General features: G+C 44.6%; 1 protein-coding gene across 1 annotated transcript in view; it reads left to right on the plus strand.

Annotated features, from left to right (window-relative positions):
• Positions 1-8,034: 8,034 nt before the first annotated feature.
• Positions 8,035-13,118, plus strand: part of LOC133090966 (guanylate cyclase 2G-like) — a 40,006-nt gene continuing 34,922 nt past the window's right edge. Inside the window, 4 exon segments of the mRNA XM_061189676.1 lie at positions 8,035-8,418; positions 9,860-9,875; positions 9,878-10,195; positions 12,317-12,426. Coding sequence (XP_061045659.1) covers positions 8,035-8,418; positions 9,860-9,875; positions 9,878-10,195; positions 12,317-12,426 — 828 coding nt within the window.

Genomic DNA, 13,118 nt, shown 5'->3' on the forward strand with positions numbered 1-13,118 from the left:
GAATCCAGGTGATTCATCTTGTACCTCTGGCTCGTCTGCTTTAGCATACTTCATTGGATTCAGGTTATGGACTAGCTACTCAACAATGCTCACTGTAGGCATTCCGAGCGAGGGCAATGAAGGAAGCCGGAGATGAGAAGGGGCGGCACAAGGTGTGTGGAGTAGCTGGGATGTGTGGGGTCCGGTGAACACTTATTTAGGAAGGATCTGAGGCTGTTTTGACTGCTAATCCAAGTCTTTAGAAGCCAGGCGACATGGCCCAAGAAGAAAGAGAAGCAGAGTCCTAGAGCTATAGGCTGAATCTATTCATGTTGACTCAGCAGTGATGAATCAGAATGCCATGTCCCTCCCTAGAGTCAGCTGTACAGCAGGGCAGAGGGTGTGATGGCACAAAGTGGGCAAAATGAAAGCTGTGATGGACTGACCTTTAGCTTCCCACATGGCAGAGCTGACTTTGAAGTTTAGCCTTCCACTGAGATGTGAAAAGAAAGGGGCAAAGTTCCCTAAACTCTTAACAAGATGCCCTAACCGACCGTTCCGATTATCTGAATTCCATACCCACCCTTTCCTTGGTTATCTGATGTTTCAAAAGGCTAATGGCGCTCAAAGTACACCTTACCGAGGAGCAATCTTAGGTTCCCAGGTCAGCTCCATTCTGAAGGCCTTCGAGATGATCGTGAATATTGTCGAGCACTTCCCATGTGGCCCCACTGCGCTGAGCTATCCGCAATACCACGTTTAACCTCACAGCAGCCCTATGAAGAAGTTATTGTCATTTTGCAGAGAGGAAAGGCTGAGAGAGGTCACGTTTACTTGCCCAAGGCATGTGGCTAACAGTTGGCAGAGTCTTAGAGGTGGATTTTGAGCTCAGGTCATCCTGAGTCCAGAGCCCAAGTACATGTCTATGATTAAGGATGACTCATCCCATGAACCGCATGCAATATATAAACCCTGTGTGTTTATATATTTCTCTTAGGAACTCTGATTGGTATCGCAAAGAGAATTAAGAGCCATTGCCCTGGAGGAAGGAGAGCCCAATGCCAGCCCTGGGAACCCGATGCCCAGGGTGGAACAACAGCTCCCTTTCCCCTCCTCGGAAGGGCTTCCCACCTGCCTGGACATCCTTCCTGATGCTGAGCTCACTTCCCACACAGAGCCTTGCTTCCCGCAGTTGAAGGCGGCCTGGGGGGGGCAGTGTACCACATCTTTCAGCTGTACGATCCCCAGCTCTTTCTGCTTTGTTGTCTGCTGTGCTGGGAGTGGCCACTGTGCTATTCTGGGCCCCAGTGTTAGAGCCACACGGGAGAAGCTGACCCCACAGCTCAGTGTCTGGAACAGCTTGTTTTGCTCAACTCTGGTCGCTGACAGTAACGGCTTGGGCACCTGAGCTCTTGAGGCCACTTGCTCATTCTTTGTGGGAAGGAAGTGTCACTTAAGCATGAGCACTTGATTGACAAGAGTGGTGTTTGCACAGATTGCAATAAACAGCTTCCCTCAACCCCAGATACTCCCCCTGTGCCTCCCCTCCCCCAGATAACACTCATAGAGCAGATTGCCTTACAGGCTTGGACCTGAGGTTCCCAACTGGCGAGCCATGGGCCACTGGTGGGCCAAGAGATACTGATGCCTCAGCCCTCACAGGGCTGGGTGTGCTCACGGCCAGCCCCACCTAGGGGATTCAGTGTGTCATATAAATACTGTTATTCTCAGGGTCACGATGTCAACGAGGTTGGAACGCAGTGACACAGGCAACTTGCACCTTTATCAGCAAGAGCATCCCAAGAGCATTTAAGAATCAGATGGAAAGTGTGAAGGTCCTCAGAGAGGCGGCAGCTCTAAATTCCCAGAACTTTCAACAACCCCATGGGAAACATCACTATTTCCCAGCTGGTGAGAAGCGTAGCTCAGAGCAAAGATTTAGACGTACGCTGTCCAATACTGTGACCAGTAGCTACATGTGGCAACTGAGCACTTGAAATGAAGAAAGTCTGCACTAAGATGTGTTTAAGTACAAAACACACGCCAAATTTTGGAGACTTAGTACGAAGAAAATAACATAAACTCTCAATTTTTAAAATATGGATTATATGTTGAAATGATAATATTTCAGATAAACTAGCTAAATAATTCTACTTGTTTCTTTTAATCTTCAAATCTGTCTGCTGGGAATTTTAACATTACCTAAGTGGCTCACACTCTATTTTTCATGGACAACACTGATTTAGACCAAAGATCCTCTGTCTTAATGCCTATAGGACACACGTGAAAGGTGATGTTACCCAGTGTCAGCATGTTATACCTGCTCTGGGTGAACTTGAAGACAATGAGATCTTTGACCTGTTCCTCTGGGTTCTGTAGCAGCAGCAGTTTGTTCCTTTGGGTTTACATACATCCATTCAACAGAGGTCATGATCTTCTTGACGGAAGCAATAGTTCCTTATTATAGAACTGCTGCTATTCACTGACTGTTGTTCCGGGCCAGGCACTATGCTGTGTGTTCAACATCTATTCCTTCATCTAATCCTCTCATGAGCTCATCAGGGTAATTAAAAATGAAGAAACTGAGGTTCAGATAGTACAAAACTTGTCCCAGCTAGCTTAAGTCTCATTCCAAACCCGTGCTCCCCACCCTTCTGCTACACTGCCTCTTACAGTGGAGTGTGGGAGAAATCTCAGCCAGGAGCATCAGTACTTTGGGGGAGCCACGCTCACACCTCCCCCCTTGCCAAGCCTTTAAGAACATCGTCCTCTGCTTTGCAGCCTTGGTTCCCTGGGCTCGCAACATGGGGGAACATCACTGAGTGCCTGGCTAGGGAGCAACTTGGGAGCTTTTAACAGGAGGAGAGCGGAAACGCCAGGAAGTGGGAGGGGTACTGGTCTCTGCAGACCAGAAGCTGAAAAGGGTGGAGGAGCCAGAGGGACATCCTGCCTGGCTTTAGATGGCTACACACCAGAGAGACGCCACCCAGATGACAAGCCTGGTGCTACCCAGGCCCCCTATTGGCTTGGATGGAGAAGAGTATCATTTTTATGGGTCAAAAGTGTATAATCACCAGAGGAAGATGCGTTAAGGCAAGGACACATTCTTTATCTGCTCAGTGTTTGGGACACTGTGACAACAAAGGTGTTCTCGGAACACTTAAAATTTTATGGAAAGTAGCTTGGAAAGTCATTCCATCACTGCTAAACATTTAGTATCTTGATTACTGAGCAGACAGCTGCCCCTCCTCCCTACTAGTTTCTGGAAGGTTTTGCTCTTCATGCTAAGGCTAAGTAGGGGTTGGGGACAGTAATCTGGGAGGCAGGATCAAAAAACACAGAATAAATCTTCAGATTGGAAATCTGGCATTTAGGCTGGATCAATCTGCTAAACTTCCGATTAGATCTGTAGCCAGAAGAAAACTTGAAAGTATTGATTAGAAGCTCCACGTTGTCAAAAGCAACTACTCAGGCAACAAAAACCCATTTCTGGTAAAAATGAGCACGAGAAAGAGCAACGCATTACAGGCCAGAGGAAGAGTCTATTTCAGTAGCTCAGGACGAATAGCAAGAGTTTGAAGTACAGATGAGACAGGCAGTGTCCCCAGGAGGGAGGATTCTCCTCCCTCACATCAACCTTTTCAGAAACAATCAGCATGTCCTCATCAGAAAGCCAAGGGCAGTGCCCCATCCTCGGCTTTCTGGGAGTAGTCTGCGCACAGTTACCTAAAGGGGTGGCTTTTGGATTCAAGGAATTGCCTTTTGTTGCAGATCTAAGAAACACAATCTCCCCTTCCTGCAAGTTCAACCTTTACTCCACTCTCCTACGGCTCTTTAGACATTTACTTACCAGGAGATTCTTTTTACTTGACTGCATCACAACTATTGGCAAGTGCTGAGAACACAACAGGGAAGTTTGAAGTTCATACCCCGGTAGGTAATAGCCACTTTTGACTTGCGCTTACTTGTAGGATGGTTGGTACAAGGTATGCTAGACCTTCAGGAATGCTCCCTTTAGGAACCTGTAAGCAAGACCTGGAAAGAAACTGCGGCCATCACCGAGCATGGAGTACTTGGTTAGTTATGAATCCACCAGGGTCCTAGGGTTTTAGGGCAAGAAGCTGGTAAGGTCAGAAGTCTCAGCCCTCTGCCATTCCCTCAGCCCACTTCACAGATCAGAAAACGGAGGCTCAGATCCAGTCTTATAGACTCTGGAAGCCTGAGGGTGTTGCCTCTTCCCAGAACACACCGTGAGGTGTGAGAAAGTGTGAGGGCAGAGGTGATGGCTCCCTCTCCCTTGGTCTTTCCCTCCAGGTGGGAAACTCCAGCCTGACTTTATTGTATTCCAAGTGAGCCAAACACCTGTTTCTGTTTCTCACCTTCTGGAGAAGTTCCCAGCCACATCATTTCAAACCTTTCCGTTTTCTCTAAACGTGATCAGGCCACAGATTTACAAATTGAAGGGAGGGAGGGGCAACTGGGAGGGGAGGAAGGACAGGTAGAAAAAAGCTAGTCCCATCACCCTGGATACAGCTAATCTTATCTGATTTTGTATGCTGAACAGCTGGCCCTATATCTGATTTATGGCCCAGCTGGTCAGCAGTGAGGAAACTATAAATTAGGAAAAGAGAATCCTCCCTCTGTAATAATCTTTTCAGGAAACAGAGATGGGATAACGTATCTAGGAATCAAAATGCTAACATAGGGAACCAAGCTCTGCATCTCTGGGGGCCAAGCACAGATTACTTTTGTTCCAAAGCATTGTGGGATAAAACAACATGGCCTCCCCCATCTACCACCACTGGTAACTTGCAGGCATAAGAATCTCCTAGAAGAGAGCAGGACTGGAGAAGCAAAGTGGAGAACAGTGTGCCCCCTCCATCAGCCACAGTCCCTACCAATCTCCCTGGTTTTAACCTCAGGCCTTGCCACTCCAGCCAATCAAGCACTTCGTACAAAGTGGGTGGGCCTGTTACCATGGCAATGGTTTCCAGACGATGATCACCATTACCTGGACCACCGCATCTCTGTCTCCCTCTCCCTCTGAGGGCAGTAGAGACATGGAAGGGGCTGAGTTCAGCAGAGAATAAGCCAAGTGCGTAGAAGTGTGAGGGTCCAGACCAACGTGAAGTGCTCCTGACCCAGGAATTCAGACAGCGTGAGTTTAACTCCCTGTGATTTCACTCTGCAAATATAAGTCTGTAGGGTTTATTTTCAATTAAAACTTTCACTTTTCTTCCTTATTGCAAAGACATGAAGATAAAAATATGAAAATTAAGCAGAGAAGAAAAAACACCCATAACTCCCATCACCCAGAGTTTTTATTCGTTTGGTGTGTATAATATTTGTTATGCAGCTTTATGTGCTTTTTAAAAAATCAACAAAAAACAGAATACTATTCATGTCATTTTAAAGTGTGCCTCCTCTCTTAATAATTGTGACTATTTTTCTAAGTCAGTAAGTGCACATTTAATATATCATTTTTAATGACTGCCCTCCTCAGTCACATGGATTCACTCCATGTTACTCATCCAGGCCCCTACAATTGAACATGGGGGCTGTGCCTAATTTTTGAAAAAAATTTAAAAAAAAAGCATTGTGGTTAAATCTTATCATAAATGCCCCAAATTGGAATTTCTGAGTCAAAGGTGCATATATATTTTTAAGGCTTTTGGGTGCATATGGGAAAACTGCTGTCAATCAACACTCCTACCAGCAGTGTATGTCTATTTCTTAAATTCCCACCGACACTGAACATCATTGGCATTTTCTTCTGGTTTTGACCATGCTCACTTATAAGCACTTACAATACAAAAAAATACTTATTATGATTAGTATGAATTTGCATGCTTACTGCCCAACACTGTACTGGATCTGAGGCTCCAAAGAGGAACACACACAGTCATCCGGGCTCAAAGGTTCTCAGGGAAAGGCAATCTGTACACACAAAGAATCTCAAATTATCCAGAGTAGGAATACAAGTTTTAAGAAGTTTGTATATGGGAGGGGGAGAGGGGGGACACAGAGTGTATCATAAAATATTGTTCCCACAATCCTAGTCTTGAGACCCCAACTTATGCAATGACACAACCATTTGGAGTACTTCTTTACGGAGTTCCTACTAAGTGTAGGGTACTGTGCTAAGTAATTACGTCATCTCACAATATCTTTACAACATCCTTCTGAGAGGGACATTATTAAGCTCTTTCTGAAGCTGAGGAAACTAAGGCACAGATTTAACTGACTCACCCCAGGCTACTTACATCTGGTAAGCATCTGAGCCAAAAAGATCCATGGAATTCTGCCTGTGATTAGAGCAAGGGAGTCCTTAGACTCAGACTTTAAAGAATTTAGACTTTAGTCTTTATGACTTTGCAAATTGACACTAAGCTGTCCTAGCAGAGGAGAGAGAGACTCTGAAGTTCAGTGAAGAAGAAGCGACGATGAATTTGGTTTGGAGAAAAGCAACCCCTCTAATCCAGCAGTTTTGAAATGCCCTTCTGAGGCAGGTCAGAGCTAAAGCTCCGTAATCCCATTCTGGGAATTTGCTACTGAAGGAAATTGAGTAGTGAAGAGTTATTGGCAATTCCTTCCCTCTCTAGCTGCAGACTGTCTCAGAGCTTCTCAAACTTTAGTGTACTTAGGGATATGTGAGGGTCTGTTAAATGCAGATTCCCAGAGTAAACCCAAGACATTCTGGTTCATAGGGTCTGGAGTGGAGCCCTGGAATCTGTCTTTTTAACCATCAGAAGAGACTGATGTAGATGGTCCTTAGATCAAGCTTTGAGAACCACAGCAAGTCTTCTGTGTTAAAAGACATGATCCTGGACTTCCCCAGTGGTCCAGTGGTTAAGACTCTGCACTCCCAATGCAGGGGGCATGGGTTCAATTCCTGGTCCGGGAACTAAGATCCTGCATGCCACACGGCGTGCCCAAAAAAAAAAAAACATGATCCTGAGATGAGTGGATGAGTGGGAGATGCCAGCCCCTCCCCTGCCAGGGTCCAAAAGAAAGTCCATGGTAGTCAGAGTTGAATTCTCTATACTGATGTGCATTTGCCTGGCTGATGGCTGGGTCATCTTACCTGGGGACAACAATGGCTTCCCAAGGGTCTTGCCATCCCTGTAATACTTCATACAAAGTGATACTTTACATGTGAAGTATTACCTATGTAATACTTCATATGTAATTCTTTAATGAAGAACTGCCCCCAGCTCCTTGCCCTGACCTATGCAGATGGAGAATTAGTATTCATCCATCAGTAACCTTTCCATGGCACCCTAGACCAGGGTGAGGGACATAGATTGTGCCAGTTGTGAGTAAACCCTTTCATAACCATTAGCTCACTCATTGTAGAAAAATTTCTTATAAGATGGAATCAGCAGGTGATAATAATAACCATTACTACACTAGCAACATCATCAATCACACCATCATCATCGTTATCGTCATCCTCATCACCACCATCATCTAACATCTAACATTGACAAAGTGGCTCCCTTTGCCCAGACGCTGTACCAAGCACCAGACTTGTATGATCTCTTTTCATCTTTACCATATCACATTGGGGAAGATCCCATTAAATTTTATCCCCATTTTATGGATCTGGAGATGAAGCCATAGAGAGGGAAAGTAACATGTCCTAGGTTACACCACTAATATGTGATGGAGTCAGAATTCCAGCCTAGGCCATCTGTCTACACTTGAGTGGTTCCCATGATTCTTATTTTACTAGTGGAGAGGGATCTGGGGGGTGAAGAGGGAGTGGGGGTTATGTGGCTTGCCAAGGACCATGGAATTTGACAGTGGTGTCACTGGATCAATTACCAGGGCCTTGCCGGCTCCCTGTCCCAGCCTCCTTCCAGAAGACTTCTGCTTCTAGATGTGTTAGGGCAGACTTTGGAAAGGGAAGGTTTCAGTTAATTAACAGCACTGAAGAGAAAGCAAGCTGTGGTCCTCAGGGAACTGCGCACTATCATTTAAGCTCTGGGCACAAGTGGTCAGGAGGCTAAGCCTCTCAGGGTTCTGCAGTGATACAGGTGTTAGACTCCATCCATGGCTCCCAGGACAGGTGCTGAGGCCCCACTCGGATCTGGGCTCTGTTTGGGGGTTGAATGCCAAGTTGGCCACCTAACCTTAGTTCTGATGCCCTTTGTCAGTGTCCTGGTGACGTGGCTTGAGGCTGCTAAACTCACCGGGGGGTTCCAGGCCCCCTGGAACATCTCCCATCCATTCAATGTGCAAAGGCTGGGTGCCGAACTCCAGATTGCCGTGGACAAGATCAACTCTGAGCTGGCAGACTTCGGAAATTTCAGCTGGGAGTTTACTTACACCAACTCAACCTGCAGCGCCAAGGAGTCTCTTGCTCTTTTCATCAACCAGGTCCAGAAAGAAGAAATTTCTGCCCTGTTTGGACCAGCATGCCCAGAAGCAGCAGAGGTAGAGTATACAGCCTTCTAAGAACTCTGAGTTTCCACTGGAAAAGGTGGTCTTAAAGGTGATGGTATAGACTTGAATAATCTCTTGACTTGGATGACATTATTATAAATAATAACTGTATAAGTCTTGGGTACCATTTCTTTGAGATGTAATTAGACCATGCAATTAGAACAATTAATACTCTCTCTAAAGAAAGCCTCTCAAATCAATAATTGTTAGTTCACTCACTAACTTGATGTTCACTAACAAACTTGTTGATTGTTTGGCCTTGGTGCTGTTGGGTATAGACTCATTATTCACTCTAACATTGCCAGCCACGTGGCTCAGAAAAATTAAGAAGAAATTGAATGCTTGGCTTTAAATAGAAAAATAACACCTGTTTGCGTAGGTTTCCCTTTGGCATGTGTAATAAATTATTCAGTGATGTGAAAGAAAGAGGGAAAGGTTGAAGTATGACAGATTGCCATAAGCTAAGGCAAGAAAATGAGAGAAGTGAATGATTTGTATTTGTTTAGCTAATGAGATTAGCTTTGTTGACGTCCTTGGGCATCTTGTGCTCTGAGAGGTATAGATGCAAAGGCTGAATAGATGGGGCAGCACAGTTCTCACGTTCAAAAATACTGCAGAACTATCATTAGTGGGTGCTATAGAGTTAAGTTTACATTTGAATTTGAATCTTAGTGTCTCCTAGAATTTCCCATTTGACACATTCCCCATTTGATTAACAAAGCCTACTCATTCTTCAAAGTCAAGCTCAAATGCCACAGAGCCTTTCTTTATCCCTCTACCCTCATCGTTCACATATCTAATTCCCAAATCAGAAGTAATTTCTTACTTCTCTAAGATCCTCTAAATCTATTGTCTATAAATATTGAAGGGCATATTTAACTCTACAGCTGTTTTTACACGTCTTAACTCCTGTAATAGTTGATCACAAGATCTTTTTAAGAGGAAGGTCTCTGCAGTTCCCTGTAAATAGTAGGCTCCTAGTGGAAAATGAATAAGGAACAAATTAAGAAAAAGTGAGTAGTACCTATGAGTGTGCGCTCTGTGACCACATTACCTGAATTCCAAGCCTGCTCCACTACTTCCTAGTTTTGGAACTTATTAATACATTTCTGTGCCCCATGTTTTCATCTCTAAGATGAGATGATAATACCTACCTGATAGAAAATGTAAGAATTGAGATAATATATGTAAGCTCTTAGTCGAGTGCTTGGCACATAGTAATCACTAAATAAATGCTGGCTATTGTTACTCTTGTGCTCTGAGGTTTTGCATCCTTAAGTTGGATCCAAGATGTTATCATCAATATGCCAAAAGAGAGGGGCAGTATGACCCATAGACTCACTGAATCCAAAGTTTATGCAGATATTTTACAATGGGGTTGGAGTGTAGCGAAACTCAGTTATGGAAAGACATCCCTTTGGTTACTTTCAAGGTTATCGGTTTGCTGGCTTCCCCATGTTTGACTTTGTTGGACAGGCAGCAAAACTGGAGAACAACTTCTTGTATGACACCTATGTGAAACTTGTGCCACGCATGCACAGAGTCGGTGATGTGCTCCAGAAAAGCCTCCAGTACCTGGGCTGGAAACACATTGGGATGTTTGGAGGTCACTCTGGGACTTCCTCCTGGGATGGAGTGGATGAGTTGTGGAGGGTCGTAGGGAATGAACTCAAATCCCATTTCACCATCACCACCAGCATGAAATACACCAACAACAATCCAGCCTTCCTTCAAAAGAATCTTAGGAGCCTGTCATTGATTTCCAGGGGTAAGTAGGAAAGAATGTTCTGTTGCTTATGTTTAGAGGGGCAAATAGAAAAAAATGATTGAAAAAAAACTAAGAATTTTTCATTATTCTATGAGTGTAAAAAGCAGATGAAAACAGAGTATAAAATTAAGGATACATAAAAGCATTACCAACCAACAAAAACTTTTTTTTGTCTAGAGTGAAATCCTCGATGCTATAGTGTTATGATGTACAGAGTAATTTCTGGAAGCACCTGCTAGGTGGGCTGGGTCTTGGACTTGGGTGTTCGTTCAGAGAATGGGCTCTGGAGACAGACATCCCTAGGTTTGAAACCCGCCTCTGACACCTTCTAGCTGTGTGCTCTTGAGCAAGTAGCTTAACCTCTCTGTGCCTCAGGTACCTTATCTGTAAAACAAAGACAATCATCTTACCTACCTCATAGAACGGTGAGGATTAAATAAGATCATGCCTGTAAAGTGCTGGACATAGTAACTGATCAACACACCATAGTGAATATTGTTGTGGTGCCTCTAAGGCTCTACTTTCTAGCAGGAATTAGTAGCTGACTCCTTTCTCTTCTTCCAATAAACCAAGCTCCTTCTGGCTTTGGGACTTTGGGACTTGGTATCCCTTGGCCTGGAGTTCCACTGCAATCCCACCTCATCCCACTCAGTGCTCTTTCCATAGGTAGCTTGCTCTCATCCTTCCAGACTCAGCCCAGAGCCCATCCCATCTCCTCTGAGGGGTCTTTCCCGACTACTTGACATGGAGCGATTCCCCCTCCCCACATTAGTATCACAGCATTCTTTTCCCCCTTCATTCATTAGAATCTTGAACGATCTCTCTCATCTCTTCACTTGTATATTGTCTGTCTTAATGTCAGCTCCCTGAGAACAAGGACCTTCTCTTTTGCTCACTGTTGTATCCTATGCTTAGCGCATTGCCTGGCACCTAGCTGGAGCTCAGGTAAATAGATTAAAATTTATCTCATTTAAAAAATAAGTCACTAAGGACTTCCCTGGTGGCACAGCAGTTAAGAACCCACCTGCCAATGCATGGGACACAGGTTCAAGCCCTGGTCCGGGAAGATCCCACATGCCACGGAGCAACTAAGCCCGTGCGCCACATCTACTGAGCCTGCACTCTAGAGCCCACGAGCCACAACTACTGAGCTCGTGCGCCTAGAGCACGTGCTCCGCAACAAGAGAAGCCACCTCAGTGAGAAGCCCACGCACCACAACGAAGAGTAGCCCCCGCTCGCCGCAACTAGAGAAAAGCCCCAGAGCAGCAACGAAGACCCAACGCAGCCAAAATTAAATAAACAAATAAATAAATTTATTAAAAATAAATAAATAAATCACTAAAATAGATAACCAACAAGGACCTATTGTATAGCACAGGGAACTATACTCAATATTTTTAACAACCTATAAGGGAAAAGAATCTGAAAAAGAATATATGTGTGTGTGTATATATATATATATGTATATATAGATGTATATCTATATCTGAATCACTTTGCTGTACACCTGAAACTAACACAACATTGTAAATCAATTATACCTCAATTAAAAAGAAAAATTCTGAAGCAAAAAAAAGCATGTTCCAATTTAAAAATAAATACATAACAATGAATCAGTATTTCATTTTTGTTCCCTCAAAAAACATGCTGATGTGTTTGGATGGAAGAAAAATACCATGGGCTACTCCTTTTCCCCCCATCCCATCTCAGACAGTCTAAATGCTCCTGGTTCTAGGTCCTCCGTCAACGCAACCTACCTGATGATGAGTCACAAGCCAGATCTATTGTTCTGAGTCAATTAAACGAAGAAACTAGAGTACAGAAGTGGTCTCAGACTTTTTCGATTTGTGCTTTGGGAGAGAGCTGCAGCGAAGACTTTAGTTCCGCAAGACGAAAGCTGCCAGTTGGTATGCTACCGGCATGGTTAAAGAAGGACACGCTCTGGGAACAGTTTAGACCTTCCTATTTCCTAAAGCATGCTCAAGGAAAGACAAAGTTCATGTCTCATTTCTAGCGGTTTTAGGCTAGACTTGAAAACGTGTGTATCTGTGTGTGTGTGTGTGTGTGTGTGTGTGTGTATGTGTACACACTTGCAACTGGCTGACTGTCTTCTCTTACAGTTCTTATCTTAATCTGCAGCTCAGAAGGTGCAAAACTTATCCTGCCGGCTGCAGAGAACCTGGGACTCCACACAGGAGAATTCGTCTTTATCATTTTGCAGCAGCTGGAGGTGGGTGCTGATGAGTCGTCAACGGCTCCCGCAGGAAGAGGTAACACGCATGCAGCACTTGCTATGTGCCAGATGCATTAGCTCACTGAATACTCAACCCTAGGAGGCAGCTACTCTTGTGTCTTCAACTTAAGATCAAGAGACTGAGACTGAATTGAAAGAACCTACCCAGAGTTCGTTTGCACAGTTCTTGGGACGGGGACCCGGGCCTTGAACCAGGCTGCTGGTTCTGGAGCCTGGTCCTCTGTAGTCTACATCAGCAAACACCAGCTGAGGAAGAACCGTCATTCCTCCCGGGTGGCTGAGACCTCCCCAAAGGCTCTCAAACTCGGTGGCTCTCACTTTCTTTTCTTCCATGGCCACCTGCGTTTGAGCCTCAACAATGGCCTGGAGAAACCAACACGCTGGTCTAATGAGGCAATCTGTAGGTGGTTTGGTTCTTTTGGTAACGATAGGGATGGCTGACATGTACCACGTACCTCCCATGAGTACCGAGTTATACATTATACCTGCATCGGTGCACTAGATTTTCCCAACAGCCCCGTGAGGCAGATAGAGAGTCCATGCATTGTTTACATGCATCATTGCATTCAATATTTCCAACAGCCTTATAAGGTACAGATTATTAGCATTCCAACTCGCAGATGAAAAAACTGAGGCTTAGAGAAATAGGGTAACTTATCCAAGATCTT

This window comes from Eubalaena glacialis, chromosome 1, assembly GCF_028564815.1.
Source record: "Eubalaena glacialis isolate mEubGla1 chromosome 1, mEubGla1.1.hap2.+ XY, whole genome shotgun sequence".
Lineage (NCBI taxonomy): Eukaryota > Metazoa > Chordata > Mammalia > Artiodactyla > Balaenidae > Eubalaena > Eubalaena glacialis.